At 47.2% G+C, this 25,054-nt stretch overlaps 1 protein-coding gene across 4 annotated transcripts; it reads left to right on the top strand.

The window, feature by feature from the left end:
- The first annotated feature begins 2,280 nt into the window (after positions 1-2,280).
- On the top strand, positions 2,281-21,463 carry NFAM1 (NFAT activating protein with ITAM motif 1). 4 transcript variants are annotated; one of them, XM_085516369.1, is made up of 7 exons: positions 2,281-2,647; positions 2,868-3,001; positions 8,576-8,914; positions 9,957-10,066; positions 12,080-12,178; positions 16,463-16,549; positions 19,381-21,463. In XM_085516369.1, exons 3-7 carry the CDS (start codon positions 8,782-8,784, stop codon positions 19,438-19,440), a joined length of 489 nt encoding a protein of 162 aa, XP_085372495.1. In that variant the 5' UTR covers positions 2,281-2,647; positions 2,868-3,001; positions 8,576-8,781; the 3' UTR covers positions 19,441-21,463. The 4 variants fall into 4 exon arrangements, 2 of the variants coding, with proteins under 2 accessions (XP_085372495.1, XP_032300401.2); XR_014934640.1 differs by lacking the exons at positions 2,281-2,647; positions 2,868-3,001 and adding exons at positions 6,096-6,495; positions 9,152-9,209 and having other exon boundaries at positions 19,381-21,369; XR_014934639.1 differs by lacking the exons at positions 2,281-2,647; positions 2,868-3,001 and adding exons at positions 6,097-6,495; positions 16,658-16,805.
- Positions 21,464-25,054: the final 3,591 nt, after the last annotated feature.

Here is a 25,054-nt window from a genome sequence, read left to right on the forward strand (position 1 = left end):
TTGATGCCATTTCTCCACACAGACAGGATTTTCCCATTTTCCCTTCTTCCTCTCTGCTGTTCTACAGCTGCCATTCCAGAGTTTCCTGTGCAGCCACACTCCTTCCACTAGAGGGGCTGAGGTGGGCTCAAGGGCCAGCCTCCAACCTCCAAGTACACAGAGAGAATCAGAACTTCCTTCTCCTTCCCCTGCCCAGCAAGTGAATGCTTGATACTCCACCTGGCCACAAGGTTGTTTTCTGCTCTGCCTTTTCCTCCCCAGACACTGTCAGTGCTTCACACTTGCTGTGCCTGCTGGGGAAAAGCTTTGTCAGCAATTATGCTTTTATGCTTTTAGGCTGTATTCTCATCACCTGCCCCCAATTGCATGCAGGAATTTTGAGAAAGGTTTAAAAAAACTAGGTGATGATCCTCTTGCATTAGGCCGGATCTGTGTCCTGCAGTCCTGTCAGCTCAGGATGTTGATGGTAGATGGGAATCTGGAGTGGGGTGTGGGGGAAAATTGAGAATGAAAAACAATTCTATGTTGGCAAAAGTCCTAGTAAAGAGATGGTTCTTCCAGCAAATGCTTCTGCCAGGATGGTTTATTTGGTTTGGATAGACAGAATAGGGTCTGGTGGTTTAAAGATGTTTTTCTACCCTAGGAGAGTTTGCTAGAACAGCTGCATCAGCCTGTGTATTCTGCACAGTTCACGATAAAAGCAAAGCTGAGGAATTAACAGAAAAGAAAGCCATCTTCATTTGCCAGTGAGATACTTAGCTACTTAATCCCTTCTCGGTCATCCTCCCAGGAGCTGGCGGAGGCCTGGTGCACATGGGAAGAGCAGTGCTGACCCAGTGCAGAATGTGACTGCATGCACATGTTTGCTGCTGGGTGGCTGCTGGCTCAGAGGTGGTGTTGATTGCTGCGGGTCCCTTGGCTGGAAAGCCACCTGTGGCTGAGTGGCAAGAACTGGGCCCTAGCTAAGCAAAAATAAAATAAAATAAAATAAAATAAAAAATGGGGGGAAAACCCAGAAAAACGAAGGAGCTGGGGGGGGGGGGAATGATGCTGGCTAGGCACAGTGGAGCACAGAGACTTCGTGGAAGAGAATGAGCTCAGAGTGCGGTGCAGCTGCAGGCACACCAAGGGGCATGGCAAGGTACCTGACAGCAAGCAGAAGCTGCAGCTTGCCAAGGCCTGGGGAGCCGGGCCTGGCACAGCCAACTGGCTCAGCCATCAGGGCCACCTGGAGAGGTGGTGGCTGGCAGGGATGGGTCCTGTGGCCACTGGCTGCCCCATCACCTTGCTCTGCATAACCCTCCCTGTGCCTGCCCCACAGCATCACCGATAGCACTTTGTAGTGTTTTGCTTGGGGTGGAAAGTACATAAGAAGCTTTCCCAGGAAAAATCAGAGTTACAGATCATCTCTGTTTTCTCACCTAGTGCCCAGCCAGGTGCCCACACTCTCTGTCAGAAGGCCTCTGGAGGTTGAAAAATCTCATTCATAATAAAACTTCCCCCCCACCAGCACCGGCAAGAGTTTCCAATGTGCCCACAGCAGCGTAGGAGGGACGGCTTCTGAGGGTGGCTGACAAACCATGCCGGGGTGCAGTGAGGTCTGTCCCCACACCTCACCCCGTGTGCCAGGGAGCTGCCACCCCCAGGGCCACTCCGGGCACACGGGGCTGGGACAGCAGCAAGAGCCACGTGCGGGGAATTGAGGACTCCAAAGGCTGCTGCGGTGAGGGAGGGAGGTGAGAAGGGAGGGCGGCGGGTCAGGGCCGGCTCCACAGCCCTGCAGCTGTGCCGGAGCCCGGGCAAGGTTTGTTTTCCTTTCCTGCACCCCCTCCGTCTGCTCTGCTCACCTTCGCCTCACGGGCGAACCGCCACGGCGATAGCTGCAGCGTGCTGAGTAAACGTTGCGCTGCGAGTTGTTGGTTACGGTTAATTAGCGTTAATTTCGCCTTAAATGGATCCTAGTTGTGCTCCTTGTCTCTGGGGCTGCGGCTGGGAAGCCGGTGAGCAGAGAACTTGGGATGGGGAGCGCGGCGGTACCCGGTGACAGGGGGCACCCGGCACCTCTGTGTGTGTTTGGGACGGCACAGGACGGGGTGAAATTAGCACAATATCAGCTTTTCGCACACTCTGCCTCCTCAGCGACCTGCGTGAGGCCGCCGCGGCACCTGCATCCGTGACACCACAGGGCAGGGCGCGGGGCACAGGGCGGCAGCGAGCCGGACGGACGACGCCATCTTGTGGGTGAGGGCGCGGGCAACGGGCGACGGCGCCGCCCTCCAGGGCTTCCCTGCGAGGCTGTGGGCGTGCAGGATGCTGGGCTGCCATCACAGAGGCAGCAGCCGCCCCGCTGCTCCAACGCAGAGCGTTCAGCTGCCTCGGAGCGGGTGGGAGCCTGCGAGCAGCGCCTGCGGGCACTCACATTGTTGTCTCCCGCCCGGGGCGAGGGCTGTGGCATCCAGGCGTTCTGCTCAGCCGTGTTTCCCACAGCCCGGAGGGCTCTGGGGCTGAGCCAGGTGGAATTTATTTATTTATTTGTTTATCTATTTTCCTGGAAGACGTCAAAGGACTCCTCAGAGGTGAAATCCCGTTTCCCCCCTCTCCCTCCCCCCCAGCCTGTCACACAGGCTACAAAAGGAGAGCTGTGGAGGTGAGCACCACCAGGTTGAAGTGAGAGCCCCTGTGAGCGCATCAGGTGCTTGGTGATAATTCAGTCCCCGGGAATCTTCCCAGTAAAGCAGCAGAAAAAGAGCAGAAGCAGGATGATTTGTGAGGCAGACTCATTTTGTTGGTGAAAGGGAATCATAAAAGCACCCCCTCCTTTCCCTACGGTGGTGTCAACACCTTTCTTTTTCTGGTTTCCCTTCTAGTTGCTGATTGTTCTCTTCCCTGGAGCAGTTCAACTGGTAGAAATCTAGCGAGGGCATTGGCAGCTTTTACTTCAGCATCATCCAGCCCTGCTGAGAGGCACTCGACACAGAGCGGTGGTAAAATGCTGGCAGAGGTACGGCCCTGCTTGTTCTAGCTCTCCTATCGCTCTTACCAGCAGCCAGAGGGAAGCTGTAAGCCATAGAGGCCGGGGTTAGAGGAGTCAAAGAGATTGCGAATCCTTGGAGGTGTGTGTCTGCGTTGCCGCTGGCTGGGTTTGCAGCGGTGGGGGATTGAGCCGGTCTCTGACAAGGCAGCGAATCCAGAGCTGCTGTGCTGGGGAATGCTCTGAAATGCTCTCAGGCAGGCGCTGCAGTCAGGCTTCTTGAATTGCTGCAGCTCGTCCCTGCGCCAGGCAGTGTTTCTCTTACGGCTGGTTGTGGTGTTAAACGCTACAGCAATAAAGAGGCTTTGTTGTGGTCTCTGCAACGTTGCTTTTGCCTGGACTAGCAGTGGTCTTTTTGTTGGAATAAATGCTTTCCCTGGAATTGGCTGTGGGGGCATGTGTGGGCACGTGTGTGTGCCGCTGCTTGTGGGTATGCATTGGACACAGCTGTGAACAGGCAATTCTGGTAGGTTCAGCACTTGCCCAAACTTGTTGCATATGAGTGCCAGAATGATGTGCTCGCTGTTGGGAATGCTGGCTGCCGATGTGAGCTTTTGATAGGGCTTGAGTGAAATTAATAGATGCTTTCCAGCCACATGCAGAAATTGTTGCTAACATCTGGCCCAACGCTGTATTTATTCTCAGGAAGTGGTCAACTTTTGGTGCGTTGAAGGAAGAACCAAACTTATAGATCCTGACCAATCTGGAGTGGGACAAACAGTTCCCTTCTCATGCAGCAGGGACCGGCTCATGTGCAACACTGTACTGTGTAATGTATGGATGCAAGTCCTACAATGGCCCATTCCTTAGGAGCTTTGTAATTTTCTTCCTTTGGCATGGGTATCCTGGTTTGTTCCACCTAAGTTTCAGGAGGATCAGTCCTGCTCCAGGCTGGTTATAGAAACACAGAAACCCCGCCCCCCCCCTTTCCCTCATCTTCCTCCCATTTATGTCTCTAGTCCAGAATCCCCCAAACCAATGGAATTATAATTTAGCGTTCAGAGATTCAGGCTACCTTTAGGCTCTTGGGAACAGAATGCTACCCTGTTAATAGCTGCTGGGTAGTCATTTCAAAACCATTTCTTTTCAGCAGGCACTACCGTAGCAAATTCCAGCAGAGAACGTGTTTCTGGCCTGCCGTGCCAGTAATCCTAGAGCAGAGTCTTATGTGTGACCTCTTTTGAAATGCCAAAACTATATATTTCTTAAAATTCCAGACAGCACTATTTCTAGGACTTGGCATTTAGAGTGGCAACAGGGTTGTTTATAGGAAGAGAAGGGAAAGGACAGTAGGAAGATGTTGACCTAGCAGCTCTACAAACCTACCGCACTTAATCCACTTATCACTCTGAATTCCTGAAGCAGATAAATGCTGATAACAGTTAAAACACATCACTGACAGGAGCAGCATGTTCTGTCCTCTAGAAATACATCATTGCTGGAAATTGCAAAGCTGTGCTACCATGGGGATGAGTGCGATATAAGAGCTGAGGAGGCCCTCACTGTTCAGCAGAACTCTTCCTTAGGAAGGTAGCTATTCCCGCCCTCCCCCAGCTATCTTGAAGATGCAATTCGGGCCTGAGAAGTGCTGCTGAGCGTGGTTGTGACCCCACATCCCCCAGAGCCACAGCTGCCTGATCTGTGCCTACATATCTGAAATACCAAGTAGGCCCCCAGTGTCTTGTTACTGCTCTTGATTGTCCTTGCTGCTCAGCGTTAAGACCTGTGAGGAACAATTTGCAGCTGAGACCAGCCCCGTGCAGCTCATATCAGCGTGTCTTGGGGAGAGGAGTTCCTTGTGGCTAATCTAAGCTAAACCTTCCCTGGAGGAGTGCAGCTGCTGCACCAGCCTTACAAAGCCACACAAAGCCACTTGCTTCTCTCTCCATCTGCCAGGGCTCTCCTCAAGGCACTGGAGCCGGCCCTAGGCTCAGGGGGATAGAGCAGCCACAGCTGTGCACAGCCTCCCTGTGTCAATACTCCTTCCTCCTGAGAACCTGTCCCAGGTTGAACAGGGGGAAAACTGCTATGAACCGAGGGTAGTTTTGGAGCAAGTCTTGCTCATACAAACTCAACAGACAGGGTGATTTTGAATATGCACAATTTCCAGGCTCATCTTGGTGTTAGAACAGACAGCACAGTCATCCCCCACCAGTTTCCACAGTGCAGCACCCAGTGTGAGTGTGAACCCTTGAAGCTGCAGCAACGCGGTTTCTTGTGGTCACTGCAAATGTCTCTCAAGAAGTCTAAAAGGACTTCTCTAGAGAGGAGCAAAGACCTCTCAGACATCGGGGTTTTTTGAGTCAGACACTGCTCAGCTGTTGCATTGCAGATGTCTTAGCTAAAAACAAGCTTTCATTGAAATCAAAGACTCTTCGTGAGTGTAGGCGGCAGGATCCTCCCACAAAGAGAGGGTTTTCTTCTTCAAAGGGCTCTCCTTACATTTCCCTACAATAGATTTTTTTAAGGTTTTCCTGCAGTGTGAAGCCGATTCAGAGCCAGCATCGTGTGAATCTGAAACATCACAGCTGTTACGGATGAATGCACTGTCTGGTTGTTCTCACTTCTGCAATACAAGTGCCTTTCTCTGAAGTAGCCAAACCTGTGGAAGGGAAGTGTTGGGCAGCAGGGAGTACAGCAGGGCTGTTTCTCTGTGCTGACTGCTGGTGCAGGTACTTGTTTTCCATTTTGAAGGCAAAACAGGTGATCTCATGCTCAAGTGGTTGCATAAAGAATTAGTCTGATAGTGCTCCTCTGTGGTACTGCACAGTAGCCACCGGAGTAAGAGAATTTGAAGCGCCCTTTTCCCAAAATCTGGATACTCGGTGCTGTGAGGTATTCAGGGATGGCTGTTCCGAAACAACCGTATAAACAAATTCCTACAAAACTATGGTAAAAACCCTAATGTGCCACTTTTAAGCTTGTCCGTTGCTCCAAAATCAGTTGACTTGTTCAATGAATTTGACTACGCTTACCTCAAATGACCTCAAGCTGCATCATCCAAAACAGGTTTTTCTCTGTATTCCAGCCTGGGGCTTTGGTCACTACAGAAGGTGACAAAGTTTGCTATAAATGTGTGTGATGTTTTATGGTCATTGGAAGACAGAGCTCTGTGCGTTCAAGAGCTTACAGTCTAATCTTTTGACACCTGCTGATACACATAACACTGTGCTAATAGTATAGAGAAATGAACCACAGTGCAGGGAGGAGTCTGACAGAAAAGCAGAAGAGGTTGCATCTGCCAGGAACAGCTTGCCAAAGGCAGCGTGTGTCTGTCCTGCCTGTCCCTGCACAAACGGGAGGGGATCAAACAGCCTTTCAGGCGCAGGAAGACCTCATGAAACACAATCGCTTTTTGCCTTCTGGATCTTCATATCTGGATGCTTTCTTACAGCCTTTTGACCTTACCATGGGCTCTAATGTAAAAGTCATCTTCCTGTTTCTTTGGTTGCTTCACTATGGAGGTAAAAAAGTTTTTTTTTTTTTTTTTTTTTTTCCCCCCCTTCTGTTTACTCTCACGTTTGTTCATATGAGAGCATTTCCAGCTGCTATCTTTTGCTAATTTCCAGAGCTCCCCTCTAGGAATTTGCACGCTGCTGCTATTTCTGTCTTTTAAGCATTTCAAAGCTCAGAGAGAGAATCCTTAAGAAAGGGGGAACATGGGAGAAGGGTTATATAACCTAAATAAAATGGTTTGGCTTTTTCCCTGGCATGTTCCTCTCAAACTAACGGCTCCTGGGATACTGTAAGAAGACAGATCTCTCCTCTGCTTTTTTACAGTGGTGCTTTACAATGTCTTGTATAAAAACTGCATTCATGTGTGTTCTGCTGGGTAGAGATGAGGAGAAGGATGGTGATTTATTTTAGAACATAAGGCCCAGAAGAGACTACTCAGGTTATCGCTCCCACTGTGGCTGCAGGAATTTCTCTTGCCTTCTTTCCATAGCATTATATCTAGCACACACAGGACTGTGCACTCACAAAGACTGTGTCCCTCAGGACTTCATTGTATCCTAGCTGCTTTTACAGCCAAGAACCCTTTTCTAATGATGTAACCTAAACTCTTCCTTACTCTTAGGCTATTGTACTTGGCCATGTCATCTGTAGAAGATTTTTCTTAACTGATGTTACTTCCCCAAAGTCTTTTCTGGACAGTGGTTGTGCCTCCTTCTGTCATTGCACCCCTCAGTTCTCCTTAGTGGTCTGCATTCAGTAGCATTGTCAGGGTTGCCTCTTCTGATGCTGGGTCCCTTCACACAGAGGTGGATACCACTGTTCCGATGGAGCATTATTGAATGATGACAGGAAAGCAAGTCTGGCTGTGTTCTGGGACCGCTTTATTAATGCCTTGTTATGATCCTGTTCATAGATGCTGAACCACAGAGAGTGCCATCAGAACCATGAATGGAAAAGCTCTACTTTACCTCTCTATATTTTTCCCCTTTTATTTTCAAGTCTGTGAAGGAATCCTGATTCCATCATTTTGTGACAAAACTTGAATGCAAGTTTCCAGTTCCCTTCCCTTTTTTAAGTACAGCAATGCTTTGCACAGGCCTCCTCTTAAAGGGCTTATTTGTTATGTTCTATCCACTACCAAATAAATGAATCCAGAGTCTGACGTTAAACCCAGATTTGGCCTGTATCTCAGGCTCCTTATTAGACTCACTCTTAGCATTTTTTTCCTTTTATTTTGCAGAACAGAGAGCAAACTCTGGTGTGGTTCACCATCTCTACTTATTCATCTTCTCTTGTAACTCCCTACACCATTGCCTTCTGAGTTGCAGTGACAGAATGCTTTCAACAGACCTATGTAAGGAGGAAGCACATGAAGGTCATGATCTCCCATCTCTCTGCATGAGATACTGTCACATGTAGATATTTAGGATCTGTAGTCTTCCACAAATAGTTCCTGCATCTAGCAACCACTCTTGTGCTTTGCTGCCCATTTACAGCAGCAGCAAGTTGGGAGTGATTAAGCTGTGTCTTACTTCTCATGTCCCCGGTGCTGGGCCCCAGGCACAATATGCAATTTCCTTCCTCACTCATGTTTCAGAGATGCACCTGCTTGCACACAGCATCTTCTTGCTGGTGCAGAGCAGTCACATGCAGGTGTACACACCTGAGCAGAGGATTGTAACTCAGGAGGTACAGAAAACATCCAGCTAGTGTTTGTCATAGAAAATTGCTTTCCTTTTTCATAATTTGTAAGTAGTCTCGCACCAGTGCAAAATCAGTTCACTTCCTGCTTCATTTCCTGTCTTTCTGTACACTGGCGTTTTGCAGAGGAGCTCACAAGGGAAAAGGGGAAGCCTATGATTGCAACAGGCTATCTCAAATCACACAGCAATTACCTAAGAGATGTGGCAGATCACAAGGGGCACATGCTCTGCATCACTCAGTTTCTGACAAGGGCCAGCGCTGCTTGCTCTAGACATGCTTCTCGGCATACATTTATTTTCACCATGTGATCATGTCTTTGGGGCAGCAATTTTCTCCTGACTTACGGTAATGTTAGATGACTGCTAACAATTATCACCCTTACAGGGGGAGATGTCAGTGTACAGCAGAAACCTCTAATCCAGGTTGCACTACTTAAGGAAAAAGTATCCATCCCCTGTGAAGTCGTCTTCCCATACACACCGAAATACACCAGATTTACAATCTTCTATTACTGGATTAATGCATTGGACCAGGAAGTATCCATCTATAGTAAGAAACAAGAAGTAGATATCCCCCCTGGAAAAGAGAATATGACTGCCATCATATCTTACGATTACGAAACAAAGCCGCTTGAAAGCATCTCTTCTACTGGCACATACTACTGCAAAGTCCAATGGGATGACATCCAGATAAAGGGAAAAGGAGTGTTTGTCCTTGTTAGAGGTAAGTGAACAACCAGAAAGGAAGGGCATACAGGTAAAAATCAGCTGGATTTTAAGATGAAAATATGATCTTCTTTTTCTACCCAAGCAAGCTATAAAGTCACACAGGAGTAATGCTTAATCCCCAATATTTAATGCCATCACAGTTGAACGTGTTTTACACAGGTTACCTGTGCCATTGTTCCCAACTTACAGGTGGTAACATGAATATGCAGTAATTTCTACCTACCCTCCACAGGCACTTGGGAGCACCAGCCTTAAAATCAGGATCTAAACAAGGACCAGGTGTTTTTAGTGTAAGTGTCCAGGACACAGCATGGTTTGGCCTTTATCAGTGTGACAGAGATGAATGAAAATGAGGTCAGTGGTTACAGTGCTCACTGTGATCAGATGTACAGGCTGGGTGTTGACTATTGGGGGCTCACAGTCAAACTAGGAGCTCACCCTAATCCCTCCCCTTTTTCCACATGGCTACAAGGTTTCAGTTGTTCCATTGATGAACAGACTGGAAAACAAGGGAGGCCTTCAGGCCAAGATAAGTGCAGTGCTATAGAAACGTGGTAAGAATGTGCATGCTGCTGATTGGCTGGATTTGCATTACTGAATGCTTTATATGAAGAACTACTTAGGGTAAATGTGAAGAGCCATCATGAAAAAGCTCTGCTACACTGGTCAGGGGATGACTGCAGTACCTGCAGTACCCGCTCTGCTATTTCATGTAGCCACCATCTGCCTTTCTCCCCCTATCACTCAAGACCTTTCCCAGCCTCTAACTACCTACCAGCCTTTTTGGCTGCCATATTTAATTCACCTCCCTCTAATCTACATGAAACACAGCTGTTCATACCCCATCTCCTTTGCATCATCCCCCAGCTGTGCCCTGCTGTCTGTTCAGTCAGACTGTGTTAAGAAGCATATATGTGTCTATATAACCTCTGTATTGCTTCTATATTTTAAACTTCCTAGGACTTTTGACCAGAGTTAAAAATACGAGAAGCATAATTTCTGCTCACAGTATGAATCTTTTGCCTTCTTTCCCACAGGTGCAGGGTATGCACAGACCTCTTATGGGCGAGAAATCCTCATTACCCTTACCACTCTTCTGGCTGCACTGAGCATCACTGCAACGGCTCTGCTAGTATGGAAAAGAAAGGCAAGTTATTACCAAATAAAAAACAATACCTGACACGACCCATTCTAGGAATTTATTTCACTTGCTTCTAACTTGGCCGGATTGGAACTCCCCGTGCTGAAATTTTTCTGTGCTGAGTGTCTGCCTCAGGTTTATTTTCTTTTTCTAAGTTCAGTCATTCTGAGAAAAAAGATTACGGAAAAGATAAAGCGAGTCATTGATTTGTCCATTAAATAAATTCTAATAACCATTTTGACTTTGGCATGCTCTGCTTTAGAGCAAGGATCTGAAACAGGGTGGGAAGTCACACCAGCAGTGTACCAAGCAGATGTAGCCTTGTGATGGGTCCTTGGGAAATGGCTGTTTCTGCATGTTTAGTTTGTGTCAGTTTAGCAGCTCAGTTGTCTAAGGGATCCTGTGCAAGGCTGGCTTTCCACGCAGCAGGTCCTGAGTCACAGGGACTCTTGGTTGAGAAGGCCAGTAGCACAGGCTGGAACCATCTGGGTGAGAAAGAACTGAGGGTAAAGGGGAAAACACAAGTGGGGAATAAAAGAGGTGTAGAGCAGGAGAAGAGGAGCTGAAAGTAGAACTGAAAGGTCTAAATGAATCAGGAGCCTTGTGGAATAAATTCTGAGGTTTTAATACTGGAATCTCTGTTGGCCAGGTGAAATCTATTGTTCCTATTACTGCTACCCTCAGATGTTCCTTTGCAGTCTTTTGGTTATCTTAAGGCTGGTTTGAATAGACCTGGTGTATTTTAGAACTGAATTTGGGGAATGATAGTTTTTTAGGCATTGTATCCACCCATATTTACTCTGTCAAGCTGCCTTCTGCCATTACAGCAGCAGAGTCTGTGCACATGTTTTTATGTGAAAGCTGTGTTGCTGATGCAGACCTTTGGCTCCAAGGAGCATCAGGTTTCAGCATGCACAGTCAGAGATAGTGAGATTGAACACAGAATGGCAGCAGTTGGCAGACCTGCAAATCTCGTGAGATTTACCTTGCAGGCAGGCAGATGGAGGGGGAAGGAGTTAGAGGCAGAGTGACTAGGCTGGAGATGAGCTCCCACCTCTGCCTGCTTAGACAGCATCTCCATGGGGATAGGACGGAGGCACTGTCACAGCTTGCCAGTTGGCATCTCTAGACTCTGAGGCAGGCCAGCAAGTCTTAGACCTACGGGCTCTCCTTGGGGCCTGAAGAGATCATGCAGTCATTACATTTGCCCTCCTGCTGAACACAGACCATATTTCTCACCACAGCTTGCTCAGACCTGCTGGTTTAAAAATGTTTATCTTTAAGAGAAGCTATTTAGCATCCTCCTTAGTTACTAATGGACTGGAAAGCAGTTCATCGTTTTCATGTGATGTGAATATAATCATCCCACTTCTTTCTGAATTAAAACAGAGATACTTAGCAAAGCTTTCTGCCTTCTCTGCCTTTCTTTTGCTTGCTGAGCAGTGCTAACCCTTACCTGTGCATGAAGCATATTCAAGGAGAAGCCATCCGATGCGAGAAACATTTCAGAGGAAAATACTTTCTTCCTCCAACTCCTTAACTCCGTGCTGGACCTGCCTGTTAGTGTATCACTGACTATATGTCATCATTAATGCCTGCCTGGTGCTTTTCTCTAGACTCTGTGTATTAGCAACATCTTCCCAGCCAAACCTTCACAAAAAAAATCACTGCATTCTGTCTCTCTGAAATTTCTCTTGCATTTTGAACATGGCCCTGCTTTATTCCCCATCCTACAGCATTGTACATGCTGTTAAATGCCTATTCCTTCCATCCTGCTGTCAGTGGTAGAGCCCAGTTTTGCTTTCCAGTGCTTCAGTGTCAGCTGTCAGACTCCTTCCTTTCACTTAATGGTGAGAAAAGCGACTGTCCCGCATTGTGCAGAATGCCAGCATTCCATACTGTGCAAGTACTCAGAGGGTGTGTAGGCAGCTGGCTTTGATGTGACACTGGCATTCATTTCATCCTTGGGGAAATGGTGGTTTTTCCCAAATGTCTAATTCTGTGTATTGTCCTGAGCAGATATTGTGTCCTAAAAAGAACCAGCTAAATATCAGGAGACAGAAGATAGAAACTCGGCCTCCTTCAGCAACCCCACCACCACCTTCTCCTGTTTATGATGTGAGTATCAGAATCACTCTCCATCTCTACATTAATGATACCTATATACCTTGCAACCCCATTTCTGTGCTCTGTCCTGTTCAGCTCCTCTCAGTACTGTGTACGTCACCATCCTGTTCCCAGTGCCAAAGCTTCGCTCCATGCCCTGTGCCTTTCCACTGCCAGCAGCATACAATTGAGCAGCGAGCATGGGGCCAGAGAGAGCTTTAGGCATTGGAGGTAGAAGGACCTCTAGATGTCAGAGTGGAAGACTGGACCTCAACCTTGCTTGTAGTGCAAGTGTCTCAAGGACATGGTTTTCTCAGGTGGAGATGATGATTCAAGGAAGTGGTGGAGAGAGAAACTCCCCCGCCAACAACTTTTTAGAGGTTCTGCTGTGTTTTCTGCTTTGCTGGCGTCAGTGGCATGGAACACTGCAGCCCTGAGCTGGCTGACTAGCGGTCTGGGGGCAAAGGACAGGAAGAAAGCAAAAGGGTACTTTTTTGGAGCATTTTCTTTTTCACTGCTTTGAATGCAGCCAATCTCCTTTCTCCATTCCCCAGAATGAAGAACACTGGCTGCTGCCACTCTTTGAGCCCAGTAGTGGCAGTGTCATAGGTAATAGGATTGGCGTGGCTCTCCTGAAACGTCAAGCCCAGACCTTGACTACCTCAAGTAACCATGACCCCTAATCACATTTACAGCCCATCCAGTTCTATTTAAAATGTCTTGCTTTTTTTTTTTTTTTTTTTTTTTTTCCCCCTTTGACTCCCATGGGAGGGCTGCTTTGCTAAGAAGGGAATGATTTATTTCATTTGTTTATTTCTTTTCCACATGGTATGTGGGACAAATGAGGAGGAATAAAATGAAAGTGAGAAGGATGTTGCCTGAATATTAGGAAACCTTTCTGACTGTGAGGTCTGTAAGGGCTGGAAAAGTCTCTCCAAGGAAAACCTGTAAGCTCAGCTGCATGAATCATTTAAACTAAACAAAGCAGAGCTCTGGAGAATGTACTGCAGAGAGGAGCAAAGCCCTGCCAAAGAGACATGGAAATCTGATAGGGGGAAGATGTGAAAGCAAGGGCAGGCCTGCCCCCTTCTTGTTCACACATCACTGAGTGGGGGCCACTGCTTTGTGGCCCTTCAGTTTCTGGAATGGAGGTTTAGAAGAAAGCACTATATATGGTACGTGATATGTTTATTCTGTGTAAAAAGAAAAGCTTTGGGTAAAGGATGTTGCAGGTTATAAACCTTTTCATTTGTATCCAGTAATTTCTTTTTAATTCTGTCTTTTAAAAATCCGAATGGGTAGTTTCCTGCTGAAGTGGATGATTTCTGCAAGGAGACAAAAAAAAATTCAAATCCATTTCTCGCTCAGTCGGCCTCGTCATGCATCCTTAGCTCCATCTTAATTACATGTTTCATCATGTTGTTCTGTTCAGGAGGCCCCACTAAGGCTAATGCAGCAAGCCAGCAGAGCCAGCCTTAGGCACAGGCAGTCCCAGTAGCTGGCTGGGCTCCTGTGCTTCCACGAGCCCTATGGACCTGGCCCATCCAGCCTTCCCCCATAGCCCATTAGCCGCACACCAGCTGTGCAGGGCTTGCAGCCAGCCCAGTGTGCAGGGCAGGCAGCTCAGCCCCCTTTGGCAGAGCGGCAGGCAGCCTCAAATCATGTCATGTATGCCATGGGGTGTGAGCCTGCCCCACAGAGCAGCTGCTGTGACTCGTTCAGGCATGAGGCAACAACTACTGCAGCAGATGCAGGGCACGGTGAGAGCAGGGCTCTGAGATATTATGGGAAAGGTAATGGGGAGGAGAGCGTGAGCCCGGGGATGGAGAACGTACTCTGTGAAATCCTGTTGGTGTTTAACTGGGCTGCTGAACACATAGTGATTAATTCCTGGGGAAGAGAGGAACAGATTTCTATCTGCGGTCAGCTCTAGAGGAAGCTAAGGCAAGGAAATGGTGTGGATGAATGGAAAGTCACTTCTACTGATGAGATGGAGATCAGAGATAAGGTGAAGGGACAGGAGGCCAGCATGTGCCAGATGTGCTGTCTGTGGGGGGAAAGCAGAAGGTTCAAGTCTGGAAAAACGTCAGGAAGCCACAGTGTTCTAGCGGGCCTGGAGCTTGGAGCAGACACAGCAGACAGCAGGACTGGACATACAGCAAGGGCTTGGAACTGGCTGGTGCACTTGTTAAATGGTCTGTGCTATCTTCCCTGGCAGCAAGGCTTGTCCCTGGCACAGAAAGGCTCCCAGCACACCTTCTGCAAAGCCATTCTTCTGCACGTTGCTAGGAGCAAACACTCTCCCCACCATCTCTTCCAGGTGTCACCTTATGGTCCCTAAAGGAGAGTGTATGCAGTGAAAAGCAGCCTGAGTACAAAGTCCCTGTAGTGGGGGTAGCTGGACACCTGCTTTGTGCCACTACACTGCCAAGCACTGCAAGGCCTCTTTGCCCTCCTTCAGCCCCAGAGGAGTTCATTGCACCACCTGGACCGAAACCTGTATTTCCCTTAATTTTCCAGCTTAGGTGCCTAGTTAATGAGCAGCTTGGAAATAACAATCCAAGGGCCTTGCTTTGCCTGCTTTACACTTCAAACAAACTTTTTTTTTTCAGCAGCAAACAGAGCTCCTGCAGCGCAGGCGAGTTCCAGAGCATTGGAGCTTTTTGAGAAGGCATCTGCCAGCAGGGAGGAGAGGCCTGCGTGCTACCACTGCGACAGTAGCAGGTGCTCAGTGACCGTGTACAAGTAATTGATTTGCAAATGGCAGTTGGAGACACTAGCCTTCCAACTGGCCTGCAAAGCATTGTCAGGAGCCTCCATGGGAAGGAGAACCTGCAGAAAGAGGGAATCTCTCTGGGGGTTTAAGAACTACAAGGTTGTGTCTTGCTTGTGAGTGGCTTTGGACTAGAGCAATGAAAAAGGCTGCCTGTCATGTCAACGGGATGCAGAGTCAGGCTGTTAGGAGCACAACACACGGGACAAGGTCCTCACTGCAAGCATCACAAAGAGAACTGAAAATGAGGAAAGGGAAATGGGATTTTCTGCGCACACGTGCACACAGAAGTAGTCGGGAGCGTGTGCTCTAGGCCAGTGGGATCTTGTGAGAGGGACATGGTCAAGTGAAGTACATTGACTTCCTACAGAGGAGGAGGAGTGGAAATGGGAGAGCCACGTGGAGCTTCTTTCACTGTGGCCCTTTCTTGATGGGGGCTTGCTCCCAGCCCCATTTCCAAATGCTGCTCTGCCAGCATCTTGTCCTGTTCACACCGCAATCCTGCTGGCCATGAACCAGAAAGATGCTGAACTCTCGATGAAACTATGGGGGTCAGATGACTGTCAGTCCCAGGAGAAAGCCCCTCTATTTTGCTGGTCACCTTTGCTGTGTTGCAGGGCTCCTTGCTCCCTTCACAGTCTCTCCACTAATACCATCTGCCCCTCTTATGGCTGAGCTCCTCCCATCTTCCTGTTGCCAGAGAAACAGCCACCTTGGCAACCTGCTGTCATCCTTGAAACACACATGGAAAAGTCCTCCTGATTGTTATGTTTGATCCTTCAGGCAGATCTGGAACATCACTCAAACTGACATGCATCTCTTGTGACATGATTACCTGGGGGACCAACGGGTGCATACACATGTAGAACGTGTGTGTGTTTCTCTATATCCATGTGGGACCACAGATATGTCTGTGGGCCTGCAAGTGTATTGATTTTTCTAATAATTAATTGTTATTATTATTCTTTACTCACTCTAAGAAGAAAAGACAGTTCTAGCTTGGAAAAAAAAAAAACAAAAAACAAACCAGGTAATAAATGGAAAACATGCCTATTGTAGGATTTCCTGTTTTCAACAGCCATGTACTTCAAGACCCCAGACTAGCCTTCCTTCTCATCACTGTGTGCCCAGAACAACCTCTGGCACTTAGGCACCCAAACACTCTTGAGAGATACATCTTGCTGCCTGTTACTCGTGGTTCCCTTTGAGCACCACAGACAGAAAGGTCTTTCTTTTACATTCTGGGACAGTTTGGAGGGAAGCGGGGGCACTGGCACTGTTCTCTTCTGCCTTACATTGGATAGGTAATGATAGGTAATGTCATAACCTTTGTCTTTCAGCCTGAAAAAGGAAGGTGATGAAGTTTTAGGGCAAAAATGATTTTATTTTTGTGCAAGACACAAACTTCAGAATTTTGGAGGTCAGGTGTTCCTCAGAAATGGCAGGCACGAGATGAGGAATCAGATATGCTTAACCCTAAGCATTTTATGTAAACCCTACCCTTTTCTCTCTTCCCTTTCCAGTGCCTGGATTCGCAGCAAGTTGAGGTCTATTCTGTCCTCGAGAACAACACGAAGATCCCAGAACATAGAAAGAGTCCTCCAGGCAAGGTAAAGGATGGGACTATGTTCTTGGAGAATTCTCTTTTATTCTGGAAAACTCAGAGGCACCATGGCAGTAGCAGGTAGTAAGTGTGTCTGTAATTTCCCTACTTCCAGCCCCACTGAAAGAAGAAAATGGGACGTGACATCCACTCACCAGCTGGGCTGCACATGTAGTGTATCTTCCTGCTTCTGACAGAACCCCTTCTCCTTCAGTGTTACTGGTTCTGGCAGTCCTGGCCTCATACAGATGCGTTGCTGAAAGGTATTGAGAAGTTTGGCACTGCTCCCTCTAAATGGCCCAGACATTCATGGAGAGTTGGTCCGATGCTGTCCCCCGCTATTGCCCTTTCCAGATTGTTTAGGCAGCCAAGAAGTCCTACAGTGTAGAGGAATCTGTGCACTAGGGGCAGACCCAGGACACAATTTTACTCTGGCAGTAAGTACCTGAGAGCCATGTCCTGGTAAAAGAAGGTAAGATGGTCTAAGCAGAGGCAGGAAAAGGCAGTATGACTATGTCTTCTATCTTCTTGCTCAGCTGAGAGTTACGAGTTAGAGACGAGGAACTGAATCCACTCATAATGAAAGTAGCAGCAACTTGGAATATGCAGGCATGGATCAATTGTGGTGGCCATATGGTGTAGAATAGAGGCTCACACAGCCCTGTACCCTGCCCTTAGCACAAGTATCAGATGTTTCTAGGGACAAAACCCCAGGGAACACTTCCTTCCTGCCCTCAGATCTTTGTTGCTCATTTCCCCTCCAGAATTCTTATCTACTTAAAAAGTATTTTCACTCTTATAACACTGGAAAAATTTTATGAAAAATGTCTCCTGCTTCTCCCTCTAATGTCCTGCTGCAGGGAGTTCTCCAGGTTAACTATGCAGTGTGGAGCCTGCAGCCAACTTCGGATGGCACTATCCCTCTGTTTCATGATGGACGGTATTTTCCAGTGTCTGAAGCACTTTCACAAATCTGATGGTATAGAATCAAGTGCCTTCTTCCATGTCAGAGCTTGTTGCATGTATTCTGCTTCCAGCACCAGTGCTGTGGCTTTAATGCGGTGGTAGCAGAGGCAGTGGCAGGTATCTGATTACTGCAGTTGATTACTGAAGGAAAGAATAGGTTCTTTTATATAAGCTGTCTTATACCACAGTACATCTTATGTTCTGGAAGAGACAGCACCCTTGCTCTTGTGTTCTTGCATTTTGAGCTCATTGGGTAGGAAGATCAGTAAGTCCAGATTCCTCTTCTCTGTCCTATTTATTTGTCTGTATACCTTTATCAGCTGCCCCCTTCTAAACGATTCAGTCTGAATGAGGAGATGCAGTACATGTCTTTTTTCCTACCACAGAGTTGTCTGGGCTGTGCTGAATCACCTGTGTGTGGCCCACACCACTGAACTGCTGCTTTAGGGGCCAGCAGACTTGTAAAACAGAGTGGGAACAAAGCAACGAAAGAAGAGCAAAGGAGTATCTGTGTGCAAGTGGGTCTGGCTCTTGTGGTCTCAGTGGGGGAGAGGTAAAGATTGAAAAAGAGATGGGAGAAACAAAGGAGAGGAGAGCAAAGAGAGGTGATAGGATGAGCTCTCACTGCCATGAGCAGACACTTCTTAGTGTGTTCAGTCTTCATGTTGGTCAGACATGGGGAGCTGTGAGCGGCAAGGCTCCATCACCCCCACTGCTGTGTCCCACCTCAGGGTTCTGCTTATCCTCTCCAAGTGAGGAGAGTGGAAAGGTTCTTCTGCAGTAGGAGCAAGTGTGAGGATTGGAAGAGAATGCCAAGGCCTTGGGCTCTCTGTGCAGTGAACAGTGATTTAAAATGGAACAGGTGGGAGAATTGTATTAATCTCTGAAATCGTTTCACAAAAGCCAGGAATGAGTTTGGTTCCCCTCAAAGGGACACAGCCTTCTCTGCACAGGTGAGTTTGACTGTGTTTCTCACTGCAGTGACGAGCCTCTTGATCAGCTTCTCACTCCATCATCCTGGGCTCTGGCCACCTGGTATGCTCATCCTCTAGCTGCCCATGTCAGAACCTAATAGGGTGTTTTCCTAAGAGCAAAACTTGTGGGTCAGTGGGTTTGGGCTGGAGCAGGAATCTTGGGTTGCTGAACTGCGGCTGAGACTCACTGCAGAGAATCACTGCCAACCCTTGGTGCACGATGCTGCATGTAAAGTGAAGCAGCACAGAGAGCACTTGAAACAAGAGCATTTGCAAGCTGTTGCATTGTGCTGACAGCCAGACTGGGTGGCAAGGGGTTAATCCTCTAGTGTCTGTTCCTGCTGTGGAGGTGCCTGCACTCAGATTTTGTAGACTGTTTCCCTTTGGCGGTGGCAACAGAGAAGAAGCTAGTGTAGGTAGGGCTCCATTCACCCTCTGGCATTCCAGCTACTCGCTGTATAACCTTGCTTACAGCAGGCCTGTGCCACGCGGCGCTTAAAATATCAGTCTGTCAGCGCCTTGTCTGCACAGGGAACAGTTGTGAGGAATAGACTCAACTGTTGAAGAAACAGGATTGGGGAGGTCAGGGAATTCCTCCTTCACAGAATCCAAAGTGATTTATTTTTTTTACTGAGTCCAATTTTCCCTCCCCTCCTCGTCTGACAGCTTTTTGGGCAAAGAGTGACAAGTAAAGGAGGCATCTTTATCCCTTGGGCTGGATTAGTCACGTTTGTCTCTTTTGGAGCAACATTTTTCAGCACAGCGGCTTCCGTTTCAGCAGATCACTTATAGCCATTTCTAACAGAACAAGCGTCAGTGTCTGCTGATTAAGAATTAATTCATCTTCTTTTGAATAATTTTCCTCCATTTCTTTTTTCTCCTTTTCATCATTCTGCAGACACCTAAGAAGCAAGAAACTCTAGAAGAATACAGTGATATACTGTATGAGAATATCTAAGGGAAAAGCTGACCCTGTGTGGATCAGACATCTTCCTGCACAACAGAACTACCTTCTACACCCTCAGTTCTCTGCGAAGACCCAGAGTGACTTCAGGGCACAGACACGGGGGACTTGTGAACCTTGGGCTCCCTCCAGATTGCCCTTCATTAGCAGCAGAATGCATCTGTTCAAATCCCACGGGTGCTCAGACTGTATTTATGCAGCAAAGCTATTTTGCAGCAAAGCTGTTTGATGCAAAAGAAAAGCTGTTTTTTGTCGAGCAGTCACATGTATCTTAAAAATGGTGCAGATGGGATCTGTGCAGGTTTCTCTCACCTGGCCTGGCTGAAATACTTGAATACCTTGTGTAAGTGGTATCACAGCCCACAGACCTCCCTGCTTGCTGGCCTGATCTTCAAATCCTGACCTGCAGCAGTGCATCTGATCCGGTGCCTATGGCTTTCCTGACACAGCCATCAGGCCTTCGTGCATAGTTTTAACAAAGATCCAAGCATCCACCTGCCCATTTTTCCTTTAACCCCACAGTGAAACATGCTTTCTCATAATCTGCTAATCCCATCAAATTGTCACAGATGCCTGCTGTGACCATACTCAACTGACTCAAATCAGTGTCTTGGAGGAAATGCTTTCCCTTCAGCAATATCAGCAGTATTGGGCGAGGGATGGATGCATGAACAGAGAAAATGGAGTTGAGGAAGACAGAGAGAATATCCGTGCCTGCCAAGATGTCTCAGAGGCAGTGACCCCTCCAGAACAAGCAAAAGGAAAAGCTGGGAACTGAGGAAACACTCTTGCTGGGTTGTGTAATCCAAACAGTTGTGGGGTCACATCCCAGCCCAGAGAAGTTCAAGCTGATCTCCCCAGTTTGCTGTTCTTTTTGGCAATGGGCATTCTTACTGTTCGGGATTTTGAATTTCTGTGGGAGGAGGTTTGGTATCTCTGTCCCACCAAAATCCATGGGTTTGCCTTTGTTTCAGCTGGCCATTTTTTTTCCACAACAAAGATAGAAGTTTTGTTTTGCTATGTTTTCTCTTATAGATTATTTGGGAAGATAGAGCAGTTCTCAAACTTAGAATGACCAGAGCGAGGAGAGAGACCCTCATGGTGAATTTTCTATCCAAGCTCTTTTCTCTCCTGTCAGCTGGAACTTTCCAAGCCTTTGTGCTGATGCATATTCTAGTTCTGGTAGGGAAAAGGTTACATTTAATATCCATATAACACGATCAAACCAGCGGATCAAAAAGCTGAGGCTGTTTTATCTCAGATTAAAAAACAACAACAAAATAACAACCAAACAAAACCAACCCAAAATAAGAATACGTAGAATAACTTGAGAGGAATCATAGGAACCTCTTTAAAGAAGAAGATCAAATTAAAACGGAGCTCCAGGGTCATAGGACCCTCTCTAGTTGAAGATAATGTTGCTATGCATCAGAGATAGAGGCTATGGAAAATGTCTCCAGGGCCTCCAACCTTCCTATACTATGTTTAAAGAGATAATCCGCTTATTGCTTTGCTCTTTTTATTAGAAGAGATTTCAGGCATGCAATTTGGACTTTCTTTAACCACAGGAAAACGCTTTTTCTCTTCCCAGAGTTGAGGAATTCATTTCTGAAAGAGCAATAAATAGACAGTGTGTCTCTCTAGACTCGTCTACCAGTTGTTAGGTGATCGCAATAATTAGAAATAGAAATGTTGGAACTCGGCAGTTTTGGTATTTAGTGATGGGACCTGAAATAGCGATTGGGATAAAAACATTTCTCAGAAACAACAACAAAACAGGGGACTGTGCAGGTATAATCTTTCCTTTCCTTAACAGATCTGAAGAAATATGATGAGATGAAATATGAATACGTTCTGGTGTGGCAATAAATTACTCTGAAGAAGCTGGTGGTTGAGATGAAAAGTGTTAAGCTTTCCAAATAATGCTGCTTGTTTGGTTTGGTTTTGCATGTTTTGCCTTTTAAATGTTATACATACTAAAAATGACAGTGCTGCAAATTTCCTGGCAAAGACCTCACTTTGCAGTGAAGTGTTTTGCTTCGCCTTTCCGTTAAATAGTGTTCCCTCCATTTATGTCTGAACAATTCTATATATTAAGGAGCAGAAGGTGTTTAAAATGAAACAGAAGAATAATGGTATTTGGAATAGAAAGACTATTTTAGAACAGTCAGTGCTCAAGTACTGAACGAATCCCAACCGGTTCTGATCAATCAAGTGAAGAAGTAAAAATGTCCAAGAAACGCTGAAAGTCTGGGGATTTGGGCTGTGTGCCAGAGCCTGTCAAAGTCAGGAGGAGTTGCTGTGTTGATTTCAATGGGTTTGGGATTGGTTCTGCCAGGCTAAAAGACTGCTGCTTGAGAAAAAGGAGGCTTGGAAGCCGCGTAGCCTGAAGCGAGTATCGCTTCTCCAGCGCTTTGCTCTGTGGGCAGCCGCCCAGAGTGTGTGAGAGAGAAAGGCGTAAAGCAGGAGATGGTGAGAGAAGAGTTGTTTTTAAATGGTGCGGAGTTTTCCAAGGAGGTATGAGGAAATGCCCTCTGGCACGGGTAGGAGAAACCAGTGAATATAATTTATATAATATTGATGCTGTTTCTTTATAGCAAAGGTTTGTTCAGGAAGAAAAGAAAAAAAAAAAGGCAGTCGTTTGCTCTTCTTGTCTGTACGGTCTCTAAGAATGGATGCAGAAGATATTGTTTTTTAAGTGTGGAACAATATAAATAATAATAATGAAACGTACAAAGGAGAAGCTAAGGATTAGCTACCCCTGCTCCACACAAGTGAGACTTGATGACGGACTTATTGTGTTTATTCCTGAATTGAATGCTGAGAATGGATTCCTCTCAAAAACGATGTCCCTGAGGGCCACAGCTCTGCTGGCTTTCCCCAGCGTGGTGCAGTTACACACAGAACATGCTCTCAGGTTGCAGAGCTGTAATCTTTGATTCCCAGGTGGTGGGAAAGCTAAGAGAAATTACCCCTTTGTATTGACAGGATTTCAGGAAGTGGAGATGTTATCAAAATAAGCAGAGGTACAAGGTGGAAAATGCACTGTTTTCTTGTAAAGGAAGTGCCCTATTAACACAGGACCCTTTATCCTCTGTACCAAGAGGAAGCTTTTGCTCCTAAGATGCAGCCTCTCACTGTGACGATCCTCTCCATATTGTCTTAGCTGACACTGCTCTAAGTGTGGCAGTTGGTGGCACTGAGGCCATCCTGTCCCTTTCAAGCAATCCCTTCACAACACTTTCCAGCAAGTCCTACTTTCAGAAGGCAAAAAGCTGAGTGCGTGTGAGTGGTTCACTGCTTTCATCCTTTTTGGTAGAGAACAAACTCTTGCATGGGTGCTGTTTTCTGGTATGAAATACACCAACCATGTTTTGCCTTTTATCTGTAGACAACAAAGAGCTTGTTGTGATAGGTGACTGAAACAAAATGCATGACCAAGGTGTTGTCCATTGTGTTCTCTTTCACTGCTTCTGTCTTCCGATCATCATCATCTCTCTTCTCAGGGGTATCGTTGACATTAAACACTTCTATGGTATGTGTCTGAAGATCTAGCTTGGGCTGAGTCTTTTTAGAAGAGGAGGCACTTACTGAAAAGCACCCAAGTGGAATGGCTACTGCAGCTCTGTTTGGACTCCTGTCCCACCCAGCAACGCCCAAAGGACCAAGGGCACGGGTCCCTGCTGGGTGGTCTCTCGGCAGAGTCTGTTGTTTCTCCAGTCCTCAGCCATGCGAGGGCTGTGACCTTGTGCGTCAGGGATTTAGGGAAGGCGGTGAGTGAAGCCACCAGATGGTGCCCTAGGTCCTCTCTGCTCCCTCTCCTGTCCCCTGCCTGCCCGCATGCCCCTGGAGGCCCCCAGCCTCCCGAGGTGGGCACCTGGAGCCACGTAGAGCCGCCCCAGCCAGGGCTGCTTTCTGCCTATGTAGATGGTGCCTCTGGCCCAGCACAGCTCTGCACTGCAGCCCAAGGGCCACCACCAGCCCCTGAGACGTGATGAAGACAGTTCCCCTCCTTTGCACCCATGACATAAGTGCATCTCCTGGAGCTTTGCTTTTCCTTCTGAAATATGTGGCTTGTGTTCCATAGCTCTTGGCCACATGAAGGTTGAGATATACAGCTGGTAGGGCCCGGCAGGTCGGCTCCCCTGCTTTAAGCAGTCAGAATGTAATTGCCCAAATTGGAACAGCATGAGAATGGAAAAGCTAACATATGGGCTTCTTTGAAACATGTCTTAAGGTAACCAGTTAGAGCCTCTGTTTTCTATCCCATCTGAAAATCTGTTAGGCCTGCAATTTGGGGCAAGGATTTCTGAGCGCTCCCAGGGGTAATAATTGTACCCAAAATACATGTGCTGCAGTTGCGAGGGAATTAGCCTTGTAACGCCACCAGCGGTGCTTTATGCTGACACATGCCATTAAAATCAAAGATGTCAAGTGTCCTTGCAAGGCTCAGTGTGATATTTCAGCTTCATACATGAGGAAACGGAGACTCGGGAGGTTAAATGACTTTTCCAAAATTGCAGAGGGTCAGAAGTAAAGTCAGGAGCAAGAATCAGCTTCCTACGTTCTTATTCAGATCAGGCTGTCAGGGTGGGAGCCAGTAGCTGGGTAAGCTGGAATTATTAAGCTCCTTTCAGATTTATAAAGTATAGGGGAAAAAAGTCTCTTCCTGGGTCTCCAGCACCCGTTTCAGCAGCACTCTTTTTTAATTGTTGGTTTCTTATGCAGGTATTGATTGGGGCTGCCATTTGACTGGCTGAGGTCTGCTCACAGGGGTCACCGAGCTGCAGAAGTTACTGCTCTCTCTGATGGAGGTATCCACCATTTTGGCAATAAGGAGAGCTCGTAAAAGCCAAATTACCATGGAAAGCCCAATTACTTATGCTGTAATTCCCCAAATAAATGTTTATGGAGGGGACGTGATGAGTTACTGCACATCCATCTCAGAAGGTTTTAACTGCTGAAGAATCTCCTGGGCTGGTGGAGAGGGCTTAGGGCAGGCAGAGCAAATGGCTGTGGCTCATCACAGCACAATGCTCAGGGATGAGAAGATGGGGAAGCCCTCAGCCCCAGCACAGAGCTTCCCGGGGAAGACAGAGGTGCAAAGAGAGGTGCTGCAATCATTCTATGAATGGGAATGCTTGCCATTCTTTTGATCATTCGAAAGAAGCCGCAGCCGCGATGTGATGTAATTCCTGCTTGGCTGGATTATTTATTCAAACAGGGCTGTGCTGTGTAAGCACGTGGCGAAGAGAAAGTAAAACTTCAGCTCAGCTTTTGCTCTCTGGGGATTTCTGTAGGCTTTCAGACTCACTGAGGTCAAGGCAGGGTCTGAGCCTGGAGCACAGCGGCTCTTCAGAACAGCTCTGTGCAGCCCTGCTCTGCTAGGCAGTGTGAGAAACGCAGCTGTGGGTTCTGGAGAAATCAGTTTAATAAGGGAACTGTAGCTCCTCTTCTCCTGCCCAGTAGATTTAAAATAATCTCGCTGCCCATAAAAATCAGGTTAGCTATTTTGGGTTCGTGTAGAGCTAAAATGAATGCAGCATCTCTCATTTCTAGTCATGATAAGTCACTAGATATCAATTCTTAATTGCTTGATTAATCTTGA

This window comes from Coturnix japonica, chromosome 1 (genome assembly GCF_054131305.1).
Source record: "Coturnix japonica strain WE chromosome 1, WE-NBRP24, whole genome shotgun sequence".
Lineage (NCBI taxonomy): Eukaryota > Metazoa > Chordata > Aves > Galliformes > Phasianidae > Coturnix > Coturnix japonica.